This window comes from Bombina bombina, chromosome 5, assembly GCF_027579735.1.
Source record: "Bombina bombina isolate aBomBom1 chromosome 5, aBomBom1.pri, whole genome shotgun sequence".
NCBI lineage: Eukaryota > Metazoa > Chordata > Amphibia > Anura > Bombinatoridae > Bombina > Bombina bombina.
This window is the reverse complement of record NC_069503.1, coordinates 235171180-235193667: the sequence shown is the minus strand read 5'-3', so window position 1 is coordinate 235193667 and position 22488 is coordinate 235171180. Positions and strand designations below refer to the sequence as shown.

General features: G+C 41.3%; 1 protein-coding gene across 1 annotated transcript in view; it reads left to right on the top strand.

Annotated features, from left to right (window-relative positions):
* Positions 1–12599, top strand: part of WAC (WW domain containing adaptor with coiled-coil) — an 85482-nt gene extending 72883 nt beyond the window's left edge. The window contains exons 6-8 of the mRNA XM_053715682.1: positions 752–846; positions 9553–9864; positions 12571–12599. Of these exons, the coding sequence (XP_053571657.1) occupies positions 752–846; positions 9553–9864; positions 12571–12599 (436 nt within the window). The remainder of the gene's footprint in view (positions 1–751; positions 847–9552; positions 9865–12570) is intronic.
* Positions 12600–22488: the final 9889 nt, after the last annotated feature.

The window sequence follows — 22488 nt, the reverse complement described above, 5'->3', positions numbered from 1 at the left end:
TGCTCTAATGTGATGAAACATTTTATCATTGCACAGTTGCTTGCATATAACCACTGCAAATTTTAGTTTCTTTTGGCATTCTATGTTTAAGAGTATTCCTCACACAGGAGTATGTAGGGATCATGGGTACTATGTGGATTAAGTTGTTTTAAAATGTTTTTACTTCAAATTTTAATTTGTTTTCTTCACATCCTTTTATACACTTTAATGCAAAATTGGTTATAGAAGTAAATTGGAAGTTGTTTAAAAGTAAAAGTCCATGCTGTGTCCAATCTGTTTCATTTTAATTTTACTTTCTCATTAAAAAGTTATTGTAAAGTTAAATAATTTAAAGACCAGTGTCAAAAAATAATCTTAAAAACAGGGGCACTTTAAGTCGTTAAACTTTTCACAAACTCTTCTTTTACAAAATACTTACTAGTTTGTTATGGTAAATAAACCGCTGATCCTCTGCCCACATCTCCTTCTGTATTTAGCATATCGATGACGCATCCTACTTCTTCCAATCGTTGCGTGCCCCAAGTTTAATTAATTAAAGTGTTCATGCTTTTAAGACTGGGCTTTAATTTAACTTTACAATCTCTTTAACATTCTAAAATACGTCTTATTTTAGATTAATATAAAACAAAAGAATTCTGCCACATAACCGAAATAAAAATACAAATTGTCATTTGCATTTTTCATAAGGCATGAATACAGAAAGGTTATAAATATAACATAATTGTATAATCGATATAATTTTTTTTTGTAGAGAGCAGAGGCAAAAAGATTCAAGTAAAGTGGCAGTTAACAGTTTTCCCAAAGACAGAGACTACAGGAGAGAGGCAATGCAAGCTACAGCTACCGGTGAGTTTTACAAATAAAGTGAACATTATCCTACTACTTTTCAGTTTGTTTTTCTTTTTTCGCTCTGTTCTCTCCTTTTGTTAAAACTACTTAGAGCAAGATTTATCATTAACGTTTGCATATTTTTAGACTCAAAAATAGGAGCACGATTTAATGTCACTTTATCATTTTATAATCCGCCAACAAATGGGTAAGTTCAACACTAAAATTCTCCTACTTGGTTCACGTTCGCCTAGGCGCATAGGAGCACCAAAAAAGGATTAAATTAGATTGCTATAATCTTAATTTCTATTTTACGCCTTGTTAAATCGACTAGTTACTCATTTTTAAAATAATTTATTTCCGCCTAGAGCGTGCATTAAAGTTCTACATAAGTACTGTGGAGAACAGCAATAGAAATCAATTGCCATATAAGAAAAAAAGAAATCTTGGAGTTTCTGCACAATATGGAGATATCATTGTGCAGTACCTACTCTGCAGTAAAGAGTTTAAGACAAAAACATGAGCCTTAGTGTGTGTATATATATATATATATATGTGTATATGTAATCTTCACACCCCTGTTAAAATGTACGATGTAAAAAAATGAGACAAAGATAAATAATTTCAGAACTTTTTCCACCTTTTAATGTGACCTATAAATTGAACAAACTGAAATCTTTTAGGTAAAGGGAAATAAAAATAAAATATGGTTGCATAAGTGTGAATACCCTTTTATAACTGGGGATGTAGCTGTGTTCATAATTAAGCAATCACATTCAAAATCATTTTAAATAGGAGTCAGTACACACCTGTCATCATTTAAAGGGCCTCTGATTAACCCCAAATAAAGTTCAGCTGTTCTAGTTGGTCTTTCCTGACATTTTGTTAGTTGCATCCTACAGCAAAAGCCATGGTCTGCAGAGAGCTTCTAAAGCATCAGAGGGATCTCATTGTTAAAAGGTATCAGTCAGGAGAAGGGTACAAAGTAATTTCCAAGGCATTAGATATACCATGGAACACAGTGAAGACAGTCATCAAGTGAAGAAAATATGGTGTAACAGTGACATTACCAAGAACTGGATGTCCCTCCAAAATTTATGAAAAGACGAGAAGAAAACTGGTCTGGGAGGCTTCCAAGAAGCCTACAGCAACATTAAAGGATCTGTGGGGTAATCTGAAGAGGGCTGTGCACAGGAGATGCCCTCGCATTCTGAAAGATTTAGTGTTTTTGCAAAGAAGAGTGGGCAAATCTTGCCAAGTCAAGATGTGCCATGCTGAAAAACTCATACCCAAAAAGACTGAGTGCTGTAATAAAATCAAAAGGTGCTTCAATAAAGTATTAGTTTAAGGGTGTTCACACTTATACAAGCATATTTTATTTTTTTATTTCCCTTTATCTAAAAGATTTCAGTTTGTTTTTTAATTGAGTTGTGTAGTTTATAGGTCACATTAAAGGTGAAACAAGTTCTGAAATGATTTATCTTTGTCTCATTTTCTTCTGTTAAGTGTGATCAGTCCACGGGTCATCATTACTTCTGGGATATTACTCCTCCCCAACAGGAAGTGCAAGAGGATTCACCCAGCAGAGCTGCATATAGCTCCTCCCCTCTACGTCACTCCCAGTCATTCTCTTGCACCCAACGACTAGATAGGATGTGTGAGAGGACTATGGTGATTATACTTAGTTTTATATCTTCAATCAAAAGTTTGTTATTTTAAAATAGCACCGGTGTGTGTTATTACCTCTCTGGCAGAGTTTGAAGAAGAATCTACCAGAGTTTTTACTATGATTTTAGCCGGAGTAGTTAAGATCATATTGCTGTTTCTCGGCCATCTGAGGAGAGGTAAACTTCAGATCAGGGGACAGCGGGCAGATGAATCTGCATAGAGGTATGTAGCAGCTTTTATTTTCTGACAATGGAATTGATGAGAAAATCCTGCCATACCGATATAATGTCATGTATGTATACTTTACACTTCAGTATTCTGGGGAATGGTACTTCACTAGAATTACACTGTAAGAAGTACATAAAGCTGTTTAATAACTAGAAATTATGTTTAACGTTTTTGCTGGAATGTAAAATCGTTTTCATTTGCTGAGGTACTGAGTGAATAAATGTTTGGGCACTATTTTTCCACTTGGCAGTTGCTTAATCTTTTTTCTGACAGTTTCTGTTCTCTCTCACTGCTGTGTGTGAGGGGGAGGGGCCGTTTTTTTGGCGCCTTTGCTACGCATCAGAAATTTCAGTCAGCAGCTCATTGTATTTCCTGCATGATCCGGTTCATCTCTACAGAACTCAGGGGTCTTCAAAACTTATTTTGAGGGAGGTAATTTCTCTCAGCAGAGCTGTGAGAATTATAGTTGACTGAGATAAAAAACGTTTACTCTGTAATTTTTTTTCCTGCTTTCAGAATTTGTTATCTTTGCTAATGGGATTAAACCTTTGCTAAAGTTGTGTTGTTTACAAGGATTGAGGCTATAACTGTTTCTATGTATTAATTTTCAACTGTCATAGATCTTCTGTGCTTCTTAAAGGTACAGTACGTTTTTAATAATATTCTAATTGAATTGTATTCCAAGTTGCAAGTTTATTTGCTAGTGTGTTAAACATGTCTGATTCAGAGGAAGATACCTGTGTCATTTGTTGCAATGCCAAAGTGGAGCCCAATAGAAATTTATGTACTAACTGTATTGATGCTACTTTAAATAAAAGTCAATCTGTACAAATTGAACAAATTTCACCAAACAACGAGGGGAGAGTTATGCCGACTAACTCGCCTCACGTGTCAGTACCTGCATCTCCCGCTCGGGAGGTGCGTGATATTGTAGCGCCGAGTACATCTGGGCGGCCATTACAAATCACATTACAGGATATGGCTACTGTTATGACTGAAGTTTTGGCTAAATTACCAGAACTAAGAGGTAAGCGTGATCACTCTGGGGTGAGAACAGAGTGCGCTGATAATATTAGGGCCATGTCAGACACTGCGTCACAAGTGGCAGAACATGAGGACGGAGAACTTCATTTTGTGGGTGACGGTTCTGATCCAAACAGACTGGATTCAGATATTTCAAATTTTAAATTTAAGCTGGAAAACCTCCGTGTATTACTAGGGGAGGTGTTAGCGGCTCTGAATGATTGTAACACAGTTGCAATACCAGAGAAAATGTGTAGGTTGGATAAATATTTTGCGGTACCGGCGAGTACTGAGGTTTTTCCTATACCTAAGAGACTTACTGAAATTGTTACTAAGGAGTGGGATAGACCCGGTGTGCCGTTCTCACCCCCTCCGATATTTAGAAAAATGTTTCCAATAGACGCCACCACACGGGACTTATGGCAAACGGTCCCTAAGGTGGAGGGAGCAGTTTCTACTTTAGCTAAGCGTCCCACTATCCCGGTGGAGGATAGCTGTGCTTTTTCAGATCCAATGGATAAAAAATTAGAGGGTTACCTTAAGAAAATGTTTGTTCAACAAGGTTTTATATTGCAACCCCTTGCATGCATTGCGCCGATCACGGCTGCAGCGGCATTCTGGATTGAGTCTCTGGAAGAGAACATTAGTTCAGCTACTCTGGACGACATTACGGACAGGCTTAGAGTCCTTAAACTAGCTAATTCATTCATTTCGGAGGCCGTAGTACATCTAACTAAACTTACGGCGAAGAATTCAGGATTCGCCATTCAGGCACGCAGGGCGCTGTGGCTAAAATCCTGGTCAGCTGATGTTACTTCTAAGTCTAAATTGCTTAATATACCTTTCAAAGGGCAGACCTTATTCGGGCCCGGGTTGAAAGAGATTATCGCTGACATTACAGGAGGTAAAGGCCATGCCCTGCCTCAGGACAAGGCCAAAGCTAAGGCTAGACAGTCTAATTTTCGTTCCTTTCGTAATTTCAAAGCAGGAGCAGCATCAACTTCCTCTGCACCAAAACAAGAAGGAGCTGTTGCTCGCTACAGACAAGGCTGGAAACCTAACCAGTCCTGGAACAAGGGCAAGCAGACCAGGAAACCTGCTGCTGCCCCTAAAACAGCATGAATTGAGGGCCCCCGATCCGGGATCGGATCTAGTGGGGGGCAGACTTTCTCTCTTCGCCCAGGCTTGGGCAAGAGATGTCCAGGATCCCTGGGCGCTAGAGATAATATCTCAGGGATACCTTCTGGACTTCAAATACTCTCCTCCAAGAGAGAGATTTCATCTGTCAAGGTTGTCAACAATCCAGACAAAGAAAGAGGCGTTTCTACGCTGCGTAAAAGAGCTCTTGTTAATGGGAGTAATCCATCCAGTTCCACGGTCGGAACAGGGACAGGGGTTTTACTCAAATCTGTTTGTGGTTCCCAAAAAAGAGGGAACTTTCAGACCAATCCTGGACTTAAAGATCCTAAACAAATTCCTAAGAGTTCCATCGTTCAAGATGGAGACTATTCGGACAATTTTACCTATGATCCAAGAGGGTCAGTACATGACCACTGTAGATTTAAAAGATGCTTACCTTCACATACCGATTCACAAAGATCATTACCGGTACCTAAGGTTTGCCTTCCTAGACAGGCATTACCAGTTTGTGGCTCTTCCATTCGGATTGGCTACAGCTCCAAGAATCTTCACAAAGGTTCTGGGTGCTCTTCTGGCGGTACTAAGACCGCGGGGAATCTCGGTAGCTCCATACCTAGACGACATTCTAATACAAGCTTCAAGCTTTCAAACTGCCAAGTCTCATACAGAGTTAGTACTGGCATTTCTAAGGTCACATGGATGGAAGGTGAACGAAAAGAAAAGTTCACTCGTTCCACTCACAAGAGTTTCCTTCCTGGGGACTCTTATAGATTCTGTAGAAATGAAGATTTACCTGACAGAGGACAGGCTAACAAGACTTCAAAGTGCTTGCCGCACCCTTCATTCCATTCAACACCCGTCAGTGGCTCAATGCATGGAGATAATCGGCTTAATGGTAGCGGCAATGGACATAGTACCCTTTGCACGCTTACACCTCAGACCACTGCAACTGTGCATGCTAAGTCAGTGGAATGGGGATTACTCAGACTTGTCCCCTTCTCTGAATCTGGATCAAGAGACCAGAAATTCTCTTCTATGGTGGCTTTCTCGGCCACATCTGTCCAGGGGGATGCCATTCAGCAGACCAGACTGGACAATTGTAACAACAGACGCCAGCCTTCTAGGTTGGGGTGCCGTCTGGAATTCTCTGAAGGCTCAGGGACAATGGAGTCAGGAGGAGAGTCTCCTGCCAATAAACATTCTGGAATTGAGAGCAGTTCTCAATGCCCTCCTGGCTTGGCCCCAGTTGACAACTCGGGGGTTCATCAGGTTTCAGTCGGACAACATCACGACCGTAGCTTACATCAACCATCAGGGAGGGACAAGAAGCTCCCTAGCAATGATGGAAGTATCAAAGATAATTCGCTGGGCAGAGTCTCACTCTTGCCACCTGTCAGCAATCCACATCCCGGGAGTGGAGAACTGGGAGGCGGATTTCTTAAGTCGTCAGACTTTTCATTCGGGGGAGTGGGAACTTCATCCGGAGGTCTTTGCCCAAATACTTCGACGTTGGGGCAAACCAGAGATAGATCTCATGGCGTCTCGACAGAACGCCAAGCTTCCTCGTTACGGGTCCAGATCCAGGGATCCAGGAGCAGTCCTGATAGATGCCCTGACAGCACCTTGGGACTTCAGGATGGCTTACGTGTTTCCACCCTTCCCGATGCTTCCTCGATTGATTGCCAGAATCAAACAGGAGAGAGCATCAGTGATTCTAATAGCACCTGCATGGCCACGCAGGACTTGGTATGCAGACCTGATGGACATGTCATCCTGTCCACCTTGGTCTCTACCTCTGAAACAGGACCTTCTGATACAGGGTCCTTTCAAACATCAAAATCTAACTTCTCTGAAGCTGACTGCTTGGAAATTGAACGCTTGATTTTATCAAGACGTGGGTTCTCTGAGTCAGTTATTGATACCTTAATACAGGCTAGGAAACCTGTTACCAGAAAGATTTACCATAAGATATGGCGTAAATACCTATATTGGTGTGAATCCAAGGGTTACTCTTGGAGTAAGGTTAGGATTCCTAGGATATTGTCTTTTCTACAAGAAGGTTTAGAAAAGGGTTTATCTGCTAGTTCATTAAAGGGACAGATCTCAGCTCTGTCCATTCTGTTACACAAACGTCTGTCAGAAGTTCCTGACGTCCAGGCTTTTTGTCAGGCTTTGGCCAGGATTAAGCCTGTGTTTAAAACTGTTGCTCCACCATGGAGTTTAAACCTTGTTCTTAATGTTTTACAGGGCGTTCCGTTTGAACCCCTTCATTCCATTGATATAAAGTTGTTATCTTGGAAAGTTCTATTTTTAATGGCTATTTCCTCGGCTCGAAGAGTCTCTGAATTATCAGCCTTACATTGTGATTCTCCTTATTTGATTTTTCATTCGGATAAGGTAGTTCTGCGTACTAAACCTGGGTTCTTACCTAAGGTAGTTACTAACAGGAATATCAATCAAGAGATTGTTGTTCCTTCTTTGTGCCCAAATCCTTCTTCGAAGAAGGAACGTCTACTGCACAATCTGGATGTAGTCCGTGCTCTAAAATTTTACTTACAGGCAACTAAGGAATTTCGACAAACGTCTTCTCTGTTTGTCGTTTACTCTGGTCAGAGGAGAGGTCAAAAAGCTTCTGCTACCTCTCTTTCTTTTTGGCTTCGTAGCATAATTCGTTTAGCTTATGAGACTGCTGGACAGCAGTCTCCTGAAAGAATTACAGCTCATTCTACTAGAGCTGTGGCTTCCACTTGGGCCTTCAAGAATGAGGCCTCTGTTGAGCAGATTTGCAAGGCTGCAACTTGGTCTTCGCTTCATACTTTTTCCAAATTTTACAAATTTGACACTTTTGCTTCTTCGGAGGCTATTTTTGGGAGAAAGGTTCTTCAGGCAGTGGTTCCTTCTGTATAAAGAGCCTGCCTATCCCTCCCGTCATCCGTGTACTTTTGCTTTGGTATTGGTATCCCAGAAGTAATGATGACCCGTGGACTGATCACACTTAACAGAAGAAAACATAATTTATGCTTACCTGATAAATTCCTTTCTTCTGTAGTGTGATCAGTCCACGGCCCGCCCTGTTTTTAAGGCAGGTAAATATTTTTTAATTTATACTCCAGTCACCACTTCACCCTTGACTTCTCCTTTCTCGTTGGTCCTTGGTCGAATGACTGGGAGTGACGTAGAGGGGAGGAGCTATATGCAGCTCTGCTGGGTGAATCCTCTTGCACTTCCTGTTGGGGAGGAGTAATATCCCAGAAGTAATGATGACCCGTGGACTGATCACACTACAGAAGAAAGGAATTTATCAGGTAAGCATAAATTATGTTTTTTTACATCACAGAAACCTGACATTTTAACAGGGGTGTGAAGATTTTTTATATCCACATGTGTTTTTATGTTCTGTGAAACAAAAAACTTATTTTTTTAAAAAAAGGAATGTTTGTAAAACTATTTTTTATCTACAATTATTGGGTCCTTTTTTTACTGAAAACGTTTAGATTTGGGTATTTCAGTGAACATGAACTAACAAGAGCATTGGCTTATTTTTAATGATAAATTAAGTGCCATTGCTAATTCGGCATGAAAAATGTATCATTACATTTGCCCCAGCTTGTGAATGCAAATTTTCTCCAAAGGTGTGTGTGTGCGTGCTGAGGCGAACGCATAGGAGACTATAAAGGAGAATTCTTATTGCGCTTGATAAATCTTGCTCTTAGTGGCATTGTAATGGCTAGAACAATCTACTTCCTGTTAATTGTACATTTTGTAAACCAGGCTATACCTGTCTAGTGGCTTTCTTAATAGTCATTCTTTTCACACTCCCATGCAGGACAGTGGTGGTGTTTCTGTGTTTTTTTGTTTTTTTTTGGACTTCTAAAGATTATCGTTCAGATCAGGGCTAAAAAAAATGCATGCAATTAAATGAATAACTAGCACACACATTAAAAGAAGATTTGTAATCTGTTAATTTATATGTTCTTTGTGTGTGCTGGGTTAAGTCTTTAAAGGGATATTAAACTTTCTTTTTCCATTTATTATAATACATTGTGTATAGATGGATATCTAGATGTATTTGCATGTAAACATAGTTGAACCTGTTTAAAATATTGATATAGAAACTGGAAATGCATATTTGTGCATAGCTGATAAATTGCATATTGGTTTATATGGGCAGCTCCCACAAGTTTGTTGGTAGACTTGCACATCTTGAAAAACAAACAAAAAATAATTTTTTTTTAAAATACTAAAATATTTTTTTTAAAATGCTACAAAGTATAAATTATTTTAAAGTCCTTTTAAATAGACTGATTAATAAGATAAGCTTTTATGCTTAGAAATAACAGTACATCTTGTATCTATAAACTTTATGGCATGAAGAAGCATTTGACTGTTTGCCTTACAGGAAGTAGAAAAACAATGTAAAATGTCATACCTTTCTATGACGCATTGTGATGCATATGTTTTTCTAGACTGGTGTTCTTTCAATAGAGTGCCCTGGCAAATGAAAAGCTTATGCACCAGAATGCCAGTTACAAGGTTTCACAACCTATAAGGTAACCTTTCTATCTTCTAATGGGTTCAACATTTGTTGTTAGCATAAGGATAAAGCAGAACTGTTCAAATGGATTTCTTCTGTTGTCTCCTTTACGGAAACCATCAAACAATCAGTGGACGAGAAACATTCCAGTGATGCCAGTAGTATGCTTCCGCAGAACATCTTGTCACAGACAAGCCGGCACAATGATAGAGACTACAGACTGCCAAGAACAGAGACTCACAGTAGTACTGCCCCTGTGCAGCACTCTATTAAGCCAGTGGTTCACCCAGCTGCTGCCCCAAGCACTGTTCCTTCTAGTCCTTTTACCGTACAGCCTGACCACCCTCCTCCAAAGAAGTCCTTTGATGCTAATGGAGCAGCTGCTTTGTCCAAACTGCCTGTACCCACATCTTCCATCCCAGTACCGAAGTCTGACCGAAAGGGTATGTATGTTATGCTGATAGCATGCTTGTAATTTTAAGATTCCTTAAAGGGTCAAACAAAGAAAATAAAGTTCATAGGTGCCAGGATTACTCTTAACAGGGTAGAAAGTGTGTTCAAAACGCATCTGTCAGATTTTGAGTTTGGCCAAGATTCGCACTGTGGGCATTGGGAATGTCTACTTTCGGCATTAATGTAACATTTTCAATTAAAATAGCAAGACAAGTTTATTCATTTCATTATGCTTGGATTTAACCCTTTAAGGACCAGCGACAAACCTGGTACGTCTGTTTTTGTTCTATTGGGTTTGTGTTACTTATAGTGCGGTGTTGCTGCCAGCGGCGAGACTGCGCATTTCCGGTAATCAGAAGGGAGGATGGAGGGTATACATTTAGCCACCAATCAGCAAGAGCTACCCAGGTGCTGATTAAAAATGGGCTGGCTCCTAAGCTTACATTCCTGCTTTTCAAATAAAGATACCAAGGGAACAAGGAAAAAATGATAGGAGTAAATTAGAAAGTTGCTTATAATTGCATGCTCTATCTGAATCATGAGAAAAAAATGTGTTTCATATCCCTTTAATGACAAATATTATTGGCATACCTGCAATAAACATTTACTGTCTGATCTGTTTGTGTAGTAATATACTTAAATGCTGTGCTAATACAACCATTCTGTGGTTAACCTTTTTATTTCCTTCCAATTGAGTTCTTTGAAACATTGTATATGAACCCAAGTTTTTCCTTTTGTGATGGTTTCCTGGCAGTTATTTTTTCTTTCAAAAAGTTTAATGTTAAGGTACTGTAAAATCAGAATTAAACTGTCATGATTCGTATAGAGTATGTAATTTCTTTTTAAAAAAAATCCAATTTACTTAATTTCCAATTTAAAATTCAATTTAGCTAAAGCAACATTTTATAGATTTTGCTTACATTTTTACTACATGGCCCTCCATCCTCACAAACCATCTTCTATTCATTGAGCTTCTTGAAACTTAGTAAGTAGTTGATTTTGTGTATATAGAATTGCTTTGTTAAAAAGTATTCCAAAGTAGGGTCAGGAGCAACAATGCACTACTGAAAGCTTAGTGCTGATAGGTGGCTGCACATAAATGCCTCTTGCCAATGAGTCACCTAATGTGCTTAACTAGCTCCCAGTAGTGCATTTGTTGCTCCGTCAACAAAAAATACTAAGAGAATGAAGGAAGCAAATCTAAAATTCTTTAAAATTGTATCCTCTATCTGAATCATAAAATATTAATTTTGGGTTTGTCCCTTTTTTTTCAAGTCTATTTTCTGTTTATTTTATAAGCTTTTTACTGTGAGGAAGAGTCATGTTATGTCTGCAGAAACAAATTTTATAGTTTTTAAAAAGCTACAACGCCAAGAATATATGATATCTTCCAGACATCAATGCCCAAAATAATCTTACAGAAACCTCTGGGATAACATGACATTGTGAATGGATTATCGGAATTAATTTACCAAAAGTTAAACATTACAGCCATGAATATATAGCCCCATGCTACATAATAAAAAAAGAAAAGAAAAAAGACTACGACAAGCAGTTTAACAAAGTGCTTAGTATATGTGTACACCTTAGGTATTAATTTATTAAGCTAAAATTGTTTAAAGGGCATGAACACTTTGAGATTGTAATGTAAAACATCTCTTCCTAGTAAAACATCCTTGCAATATACTTTTATACATTATTTATTTTGGCCCATTATCCTGTACTTTTGTCTGAAAATTGAGCGCACATAGTGTAGACTTATCAAGCGTAACCAGGGATGTAGAAATTTCTTTTGCAAGATGTACCGAGTTCACGGGGTTCATCCTTACTTGTGGGATATTATCCTTCCTAACAGGAAGTGGCAAAGAGAGCACCCACAGCAGAGCTGTCTATATAGCTCCCCCCTTAACTCCACCCCCCAGTCATTCTCTTTGCCGGCTCTCTTTCGTTTCTGTTGTGGTGTGGTAATGTAGTGGAAACGCTCTAGACCAATATTTGGGAATGTTTGAGTGTGTTAAGTGAGTCTCTTGTAGAAAGAGAACATTGGCATGAAGTCTAATATATTGGGCCATAGCTACCCTCCGTTTGATGTCAGAGTTTAATCCTCTCACATTGTGAGAGACTAGGTGTATTTTAGTCATCTAAACTATCTGTTGTCCATTTAGTCGTGACTTTAAGAAATAGCAAAGTATCCCTTTTGCGTGAAGTTCTATAATGTTTCCACCCCTCCACCTATCTCCCCTCATCCTACCTTCCCAGGCTGTGTGTGACTCAATACCATCATGCATTGTAAATAAAATAAAAAAGAGAATTTTTTTTTTTGTAAACAACAACAATAAACAGTGTAAGTATAAGATAAAAATACATTAACTATATCTCTCTGGTAGAGAGAGATAACACCTCTCATAACAGTCTGTCCTGTAGGAGCGGTATTTAAAAAATATATGTAGATTTGTAAACAGTGGATTTAACAGTAAACCAACAAATAGTACAATCTGTAAACTCTAACATAACTGGTGTTCTAGCGCCTTCTATACTTTACCCTTTCTTGAATATTTTCATTATGGGATATGGAGTATAAAGTCATGAACCATAATTATTTGTCCAGCATAAATTTCTAGTTCTGGAGTGCCCCTTTAAAACCAAGTGGCAAAAGTCATTTGTTGTTTAATTTTCTTTTGTTGATTGCCATTTAGGTTGTATGCTATCTCGCTGGGAAGTTTGAAGGTTCCTGCGTTGTTTAGCAGGAGTGTCTGTTGGTACAGACGGAGGATCTAACCCCAGAAGCTTGCACATATTGGGTATTTCATCTTCCTCTTTTAAAGTCAGTGTTTTACCATCTCTAATTATGTGTAGCGCAAAGGGAAATCCCCAGCGATACTGGATTTGGTGCTTTCGTAACATAGTTGTCAGTGGTCGTAGCTGGGATCTTCTTTGTAGAGTCCTTAAACTGAGATCCTGAAAGAGCTGAACAACTGTTCCCTGAAATTTAAAGGTTGGGTTTTGTCTGGATGCAGATAGGATTTTTTCTTTCTCTTGAAAAACCAGTAGCTTCACAATGACATCTCTTGGCGGGTCATTATCTTTAGGCCTTGCTCTTATTGTCTGAGGAGACAGTTAAGTAGAGACTTTCTTTATTTTGTTGCTCCGCAGCTGCTATTATAAGTCTCTATAGAAACAAGGGTCTTTTACTGAGTGATTAACATCTATGGACTATCTCAGTATTTTCAGCTTAGACCTCCTGAACACCCAACATCTGTGATCGTTTTTTATATAATTTCCTCCCTCTGTATTCTTCTATTATATATGATTCATATGAGCGTTACTAAGATTTAGGCGCTGCTATAAAAAGTCCTGCGTCAGACCGCCATTTGCCGCCATTGACTATTTTCTATTTATGTTGCGTCTCAGCCCCCAAGCCAATCCAGACATGTGTTACACCTATCAAGTAGGTTCAGCTCCTGCTTTTATGTCTGTACCCCCTCAAGCAAGTCCCTGCATCGCCGCTACTGCAGCGTGTGTAATAGTTCAGTGTGGGGGTAAACAGATAGGCCTCACCTCTCCGGTCCTGTGTCTGTAAGCGGCGGTCGCTCTGTGAGAAGTATCAGCCCATATACATCCCGGCTTATGTCTCTGACTAATGCAGTGAGGTTTTAGTCTCGAGATTGCTGTCTGGGAAGACTTTTATCCCTGTTTTGTGTGTTTAGCTCCTGGAGCTCAGAGATTACGCTGCCATCTCTGAGCCCAGTCAGGCTCCACCTAACGAGTTTGTTATTTTTAAATGGTACCGGTGTGTACTATTTACTCTCAGGCAGGAGATAGATGATTTCTGCCTAGAGGATGATGATCTTAGCATTTGTTACTAAGGTCCACTGCTGTTCCCACAGAAGCTGAGGAGTACAGGAAAACTTCAGTGTGAGGAACGGTTTCTTGCTATACAGCAATGAGGTATATTCAGTCATTTTTTTCAGAAAGGCTGACAGTATCCCCATGAGGGGAAGGGTAAGCAGTAATCCTAGTCTTATAAGGGGCATTACAAGCTTGCATTAAGGGCTAAACTTACTCAGTTTGAATGATATATAGCAAACGTTTTTGTGTTCTGGGAGTGCTGTTTATATTACTTGAAGGGACAACTGTATTGAGGCTACACTTGGCTTTTTGGGTTTTTTATAACTCACATGGCTGTAAAAACGCTTGGTAGATTTTTCTGAAGGCCTTAGTAACATCGAGTGAGATGGGGGGGGCCTATTTTCGTGCCTCAGTTGCGCAGTTGTTTTCTCTAGACAAGCAGCTAGCTACAACACCGGAGGGTCCTGGTGAACTTCTTGGGCCTAATCGAAGCTTTATCCCCACATTATCAATCCCTAAGGGCAGGTAGGCGCCACAGCAGAGCTGTGGCAAGGTGCTAACAGGGGTTTTTACCGGTCTTTGGCACTTTGTCAATCCAGTTTTCATATTTGGGGGTTAATTGTTAAATTGCTTGTGGTGCAATCTTACTAAAGCTTAGTGAGTCTACTGCAAACATTTCGGAAAATTTGAGGTAATTTTAAGCAGTTTTGCAGTTTGTATATGCTTTTTTTCTCTTAAAGGCACAGTACTTTTTTTGAAAATTGTTGTTTTTTCATTAAAGTGTTTTCCAAGCTTGATTGTCTCATTACTATCTGTTCAACATGTCTGACACTGAGGAAACTCATTGCTCAATTTGTTTAGAAGCCATTGTGGAACCCCCTCTTAGAATGTGTCCCACTTGTACTGATATGTCTATAAATTGCAAACAGCATATTTTGACTTATAAGAGTTTGGCACTGGATGATTCTCAGACAAAAGGAAATCAGATTTTGCCATCTAGTTCTCCCCAAGTGTCACAACCAGTAACACCCGCACAAGTGACGCCAAGTACCTCTAGTGCGTCTAATTCTTTCACCTTGCAAGATATGGCCTCAGTTATGAATACTACCCTCACAGAGGTTTTATGTAAACTGCCTGGGTTGCAAGGGAAGCGCAGTAGCTCTGGGTTAAGAACGAATGCTGAGCCTTCTGACGCTTTAGTAGCCGTATCCGATATACCCTCACAATGTTCAGAGGTAGGGATGAGGAATTTGCTCTCTGAGGGAGAGATTTCTGATTCAGGAAAAATGTTCCCTCAGACAGATTCAGATATGACGGCATTTACATTTAAGCTAGAACACCTCCGCTTATTGCTCAAGGAGGTTTTAGCGACTCTGGATGATTGTGACCCTATTGTAGTTCCAGAGAAATTGTGTAAAATGGACAAATATTTAGAGGTTCCTGTTTACACTGATGTTTTTCCGGTCCCTAAGAGGATTTCGGACATTGTTACTAAGGAGTGGGATAGACCAGGTATTCCGTTCGCTCCCCTCCTGTTTTTAAGATGTTTCCTATATCTGACACCATGCGGGACTCATGGCAGACGGTCCCTAAGGTGGAGGGAGCTATTTCTACTCTGGCTAAGCGTTACAACTATACCTATTGAGGACAGTTGTGCTTTCAAAGATCCTATGGATAAAAAATTAGAGGGTCTCCTAAAGAAAATTTTTGATCATCAGGGTTTTCTTCTCCAGCCTATAGCGTGCATTGTTCCTGTAACCACTGCAGCTGCCTTCTGGTTCGAGGCTCTTCAGGTGGAGACCCCATTAGATGATATTCTGGACAGAATTAGGGCTCTTAAGCTAGCTAATTATTTTGTTACAGATGCCACTTTTCATCTAGCTAAATTAGCGGCAAAGAATTCAGGTTTTGCCATTTTAGCGCGTAGAGCGTTATGGCTTAAGTCCTGGTCGGCTGATGTGTCATCAAAATCTAAGCTTTTGACCAACCCTTTCAAGGGTAAGACCCTATTCGGGCCTGATCTGAAAGAGATAATTTCTGATATCACTGGAGGGAAGGGCCATGCCCTCCCTCAGGATAAGTCAAATAAGACGAGGACCAAACAAAATAATTTTCGTTTCTTTCGAAACTTCAAGGGTGGTCCCGCTTCCTCTTCCCCTGCTGCAAAGCAAGAGGGGAACTTTGCTCAATCCTGGCCAGTCTGGAGACCTAACCAGGCTTGGAACAAGGGTAAACAGGCCAAGAAGCCTGCTGCTGCCACCAAGACAACATGAAGGGGTAGCCCCCGATCTGGGACCGGATCTAGTAGGGGGCAGACTCTCTCTCTTTGCTCAGGCCTGGGCAAGAGACGTTCAGGATTTATGGGCTGTAGAAATTGTAACCCAGGGGTATCTCCTAGATTTCAAAGATTCTCCTCCAAGGGGAAGATTCCATCTTTCTCAATTGTCTAAACCAGACAAAAAGAGAGGTGTTCTTACGCTGTGTAGAAGACCTTTCTCCAACATAGGTGTGTCCGGTCCACGGCGTCATCCTTACTTGTGGGATATTCTCTTCCCCAACAGGAAATGGCAAAGAGCCCAGCAAAGCTGGTCACATGATCCCTCCTAGGCTCCGCCTACCCCAGTCATTCTCTTTGCCGTTGTACAGGCAACATCTCCACGGAGATGGCTTAGAGTTTTTTAGTGTTTAACTGTAGTTTTTATTATTCAATCAAGAGTTTGTTATTTTGAAATAGTGCTGGTATGTACTATTTACTCAGAAACAGAAAAGAGATGAAGATTTCTGTTTGTATGAGGAAAATGATTTTAGCAACCGTCACTAAAATCCATGGCTGTTCCACACAGGACTGTTGAGAGCAATTAACTTCAGTTGGGGGAACAGTGAGCAGTCTCTTGCTGCTTGAGGTATGACACATTCTAACAAGACGATGTAATGCTGGAAGCTGTCATTTTCCCTATGGGATCCGGTAAGCCATGTTTATTACGATCGTAAATAAGGGCTTCAAAAAGGGCTTATTAAGACTGTAGACTTTTTCTGGGCTAAATCGATTCATTATTAACACATATTTAGCCTTGAGGAATCATTTTATCTGGGTATTTTGATATAATAATATCGGCAGGCACTGTTTTAGACACCTTATTCTTTAGGGGCTTTCCCAAAGCATAGGCAGAGCCTCATTTTCGCGCCGGTGTTGCGCACTTGTTTTTGAGAGGCATGGCATGCAGTCGCATGTGAGAGGAGCTCTGATACTTAGAAAAGACTTTCTGAAGGCGTCATTTGGTATCGTATTCCCCTTGGGGCTTGGTTGGGTCTCAGCAAAGCAGATACCAGGGACTGTAAAGGGGTTAAAGTTCAAAACGGCTCCGGTTCCGTTATTTTAAGGGTTAAAGCTTCCAAATTTGGTGTGCAATACTTTTAAGGCTTTAAGACACTGTGAATTTTGAACAATTCCTTCATGTTTTTTCGCAATTGCAGTAATAAAGTGTGTTCAGTTTAAAATTTAAAGTGACAGTAACGGTTTTATTTTAAAACGTTTTTTGTACTTTGTTATCAAGTTTATGCCTGTTTAACATGTCTGAACTACCAGATAGACTGTGTTCTGAATGTGGGGAAGCCAGAATTCCTATTCATTTAAATAAATGTGATTTATGTGACAATGACAATGATGCCCAGGATGATTCCTCAAGTGAGGGGAGTAAGCATGGTACTGCATCATTCCCTCCTTCGTCTACACGAGTCTTGCCCACTCAGGAGGCCCCTAGTACATCTAGCGCGCCAATACTCCTTACTATGCAACAATTAACGGCTGTAATGGATAATTCTGTCAAAAACATTTTAGCCAAAATGAACACTTATCAGCGTAAGCGCGACTGCTCTGTTTTAGATACTGAAGAGCATGACGACGCTGATAATAATATTTCTGAAGGGCCCCTAACCCAGTCTGATGGGGCCAGGGAGGTTTTGTCTGAGGGAGAAATTACTGATTCAGGGAACATTTCTCAACAAGCTGAACCTGATGTGATTGCATTTAAATTTAAGTTGGAACATCTCCGCATTCTGCTTAAGGAGGTATTATCCACTCTGGATGATTGTGACAAGTTGGTCATCCCAGAGAAACTATGTAAAATGGACAAGTTCCTAGAGGTGCCGGGGCTCCCAGAAGCTTTTCCTATACCCAAGCGGGTGGCGGACATTGTTAATAAAGAATGGGAAAGGCCCGGTATTCCTTTCGTCCCTCCCCCCATATTTAAAAAATTGTTTCCTATGGTCGACCCCAGAAAGGACTTATGGCAGACAGTCCCCAAGGTCGAGGGAGCGGTTTCCACTTTAAACAAACGCACCACTATACCCATAGAGGATAGTTGTGCTTTCAAAGATCCTATGGATAAAAAATTAGAAGGTTTGCTTAAAAAGATGTTTGTTCAGCAGGGTTACCTTCTACAACCAATTTCATGCATTGTCCCTGTCGCTACAGCCGCATGTTTCTGGTTCGATGAGCTGATAAAGGCGGTCGATAGTGATTCTCCTCCTTATGAGGAGATTATGGACAGAATCAATGCTCTCAAATTGGCTAATTCTTTCACCCTAGACGCCACTTTGCAATTGGCTAGGTTAGCGGCTAAGAATTCTGGGTTTGCTATTGTGGCGCGCAGAGCGCTTTGGTTGAAATCTTGGTCGGCTGATGCGTCTTCTAAGAACAAGCTACTTAACATTCCTTTCAAGGGGAAAACGCTGTTTGGCCCTGACTTGAAAGAGATTATCTCTGATATCACTGGGGGTAAGGGCCACGCCCTTCCTCAGGATCGGCCTTTCAAGGCAAAAAATAAACCTAATTTTCGTCCCTTTCGTAGAAACGGACCAGCCCAAAGTGCTACGTCCTCTAAGCAAGAGGGTAATACTTCTCAAGCCAAGCCAGCTTGGAGACCAATGCAAGGCTGGAACAAGGGAAAGCAGGCCAAGAAACCTGCCACTGCTACCAAGACAGCATGAAATGTTGGCCCCCGATCCGGGACCGGATCTGGTGGGGGGCAGACTCTCTCTCTTCGCTCAGGCTTGGGCAAGAGATGTTCTGGATCCTTGGGCGCTAGAAATAGTCTCCCAAGGTTATCTTCTGGAATTCAAGGGACTTCCCCCAAGGGGGAGGTTCCACAGGTCTCAGTTGTCTTCAGACCACATAAAAAGACAGGCATTCTTACATTGTGTAGAAGACCTGTTAAAAATGGGAGTGATTCATCCTGTTCCATTAAGAGAACAAGGGATGGGGTTCTACTCCAATCTGTTTATAGTTCCCAAAAAAGAGGGAACGTTCAGACCAATCTTAGATCTCAAGATCTTAAACAAGTTTCTCAAGGTTCCATCGTTCAAGATGGAAACCATTCGAACTATTCTTCCTTCCATCCAGGAAGGTCAATTCATGACCACGGTGGATTTAAAGGATGCGTATCTACATATTCCTATCCACAAGGAACATCATCGGTTCCTGAGGTTCGCATTCCTGGACAAACATTACCAGTTCGTGGCGCTTCCTTTCGGATTAGCCACTGCTCCAAGGATTTTCACAAAGGTACTAGGGTCCCTTCTAGCTGTGCTAAGACCAAGGGGCATTGCTGTAGTACCTTACTTGGACGACATTCTGATTCAAGCGTCGTCCCTTCCTCAAGCAAAGGCTCACACGGACATTGTCCTGGCCTTTCTCAGATCTCACGGATGGAAAGTGAACGTGGAAAAGAGTTCTCTATCTCCGTCAACAAGGGTTCCCTTCTTGGGAACAATAATAGACTCCTTAGAAATGAGGATTTTTCTGACAGAGGCCAGAAAAACAAAACTTCTAGACTCTTGTCGGATACTTCATTCCGTTCCTCTTCCTTCCATAGCTCAGTGCATGGAAGTGATCGGGTTGATGGTAGCGGCAATGGACATAGTTCCTTTTGCGCGCATTCATCTAAGACCATTACAACTGTGCATGCTCAGTCAGTGGAATGGGGACTATACAGACTTGTCTCCGTAGATACAAGTAAATCAGAGGACCAGAGACTCACTCCATTGGTGGCTGTCCCTGGACAACCTGTCACGAGGGATGACATTCCGCAGACCAGAGTGGGTCATTGTCACGACCGACGCCAGTCTGATGGGCTGGGGCGCGGTCTGGGGATCCCTGAAAGCTCAGGGTCTTTGGTCTCGGGAAGAATCTCTTCTACCGATAAATATTCTGGAACTGAGAGCGATATTCAATGCTCTCAAGGCTTGGCCTCAGCTAGCGAGGGCCAAGTTCATACGGTTTCAATCAGACAACATGACAACTGTTGCGTACATCAACCATCAGGGGGGAACAAGGAGTTCCCTGGCGATGGAAGAAGTGACCAAAATCATTCTATGGGCGGAGTCTCACTCCTGCCACCTGTCTGCTATCCACATCCCAGGAGTGGAAAATTGGGAAGCGGATTTTCTGAGTCGTCAGACATTGCATCCGGGGGAGTGGGAACTCCATCCGGAAATCTTTGCCCAAGTCACTCAGCTGTGGGGCATTCCAGACATGGATCTGATGGCCTCTCGTCAGAACTTCAAAGTTCCTTGCTACGGGTCCAGATCCAGGGATCCCAAGGCGGCTCTAGTGGATGCACTAGTAGCACCTTGGACCTTCAAACTAGCTTATGTGTTCCCGCCGTTTCCTCTCATCCCCAGGCTGGTAGCCAGGATCAATCAGGAAAGGGCGTCGGTGATCTTGATAGCTCCTGCGTGGCCACGCAGGACTTGGTATGCAGATCTGGTGAATATGTCATCGGCTCCACCTTGGAAGCTACCTTTGAGACGAGACCTTCTTGTTCAGGGTCCGTTCGAACATCCGAATCTGGTTTCACTCCAGCTGACTGCTTGGAGATTGAACGCTTGATCTTATCGAAGCGAGGATTCTCAGATTCTGTTATCGATACTCTTGTTCAGGCCAGAAAGCCTGTAACTAGAAAGATTTACCACAAAATTTGGAAAAAATATATCTGTTGGTGTGAATCTAAAGGATTCCCTTGGGACAAGGTTAAGATTCCTAGGATTCTATCCTTCCTTCAAGAAGGATTGGAAAAAGGATTATCTGCAAGTTCCCTGAAGGGACAGATTTCTGCCTTGTCTGTGTTACTTCACAAAAAGCTGGCCGCTGTGCCAGATGTTCAAGCCTTTGTTCAGGCTCTGGTTAGAATTAAGCCTGTTTACAAACCTTTGACTCCTCCTTGGAGTCTCAATTTAGTTCTTTCAGTTCTTCAGGGGGTTCCGTTTGAACCCTTGCATTCCGTTGATATTAAGTTATTATCTTGGAAAGTTTTGTTTTTAGTTGCAATTTCTTCTGCTAGAAGAGTTTCAGAATTATCTGCTCTGCAGTGTTCTCCTCCTTATCTGGTGTTCCATGCAGATAAGGTGGTTTTACGTACTAAACCTGGTTTTCTTCCAAAAGTTGTTTCTAACAAAAACATTAACCAGGAGATTATCGTACCTTCTCTGTGTCCGAAACCAGTTTCAAAGAAGGAACGTTTGTTGCACAATTTGGATGTTGTTCGCGCTCTAAAATTCTATTTAGATGCTACAAAGGATTTTAGACAAACATCTTCCTTGTTTGTTGTTTATTCCGGTAAAAGGAGAGGTCAAAAAGCAACTTCTACCTCTCTCTCTTTTTGGATTAAAAGCATCATCAGATTGGCTTACGAGACTGCCGGACGGCAGCCTCCCGAAAGAATCACAGCTCATTCCACTAGGGCTGTGGCTTCCACATGGGCCTTCAAGAACGAGGCTTCTGTTGATCAGATATGTAGGGCAGCGACTTGGTCTTCACTGCACACTTTTACCAAATTTTACAAGTTTGATACTTTTGCTTCTTCTGAGGCTATTTTTGGGAGAAAGGTTTTGCAAGCCGTGGTGCCTTCCATTTAGGTGACCTGATTTGCTCCCTCCCTTCATCCGTGTCCTAAAGCTTTGGTATTGGTTCCCACAAGTAAGGATGACGCCGTGGACCGGACACACCTATGTTGGAGAAAACAGAATTTATGTTTACCTGATAAATTACTTTCTCCAACGGTGTGTCCGGTCCACGGCCCGCCCTGGTTTTTTTAATCAGGTCTGATAATTTATTTTCTTTAACTACAGTCACCACGGTACCATATGGTTTCTCCTATGCAAATATTCCTCCTTAACGTCGGTCGAATGACTGGGGTAGGCGGAGCCTAGGAGGGATCATGTGACCAGCTTTGCTGGGCTCTTTGCCATTTCCTGTTGGGGAAGAGAATATCCCACAAGTAAGGATGACGCCGTGGACCGGACACACCGTTGGAGAAAGTAATTTATCAGGTAAACATAAATTCTGTTTTTTACCATGGGAGTGATCTGCCCAGTTCCGAAAGCAGAACAGGGGCAGGGGTTCTACTCCAATCTGTTTGTGGTTCCCAAAAAAGAGGGAGCCTTCAGACCAATTCTAGATCTCAAGATCCTAAACCAATTCCTAAGAGTCCCATCCTTCAAGATGGAGACCATTCGGACTATTTTACCAATGATCCAGGAGGGTCAATATATGAAAGGATGCGTATCTACACATTCCTATCCACAAAGATCATCACCAATTCCTCAGGTTTGCCTTTCTGGACAAGCATTACCAGTTTGTGGCTCTTCCCTTCGGGTTGGCCACGGCGCCAAGAATCTTCCCAAAGGTGCTAGGGTCCCTTCTGGCGGTCCTAAGACAGTGGGGCAGAGCAGTGGCACCTTTATCTAGACGACATCCTAATTCAAGC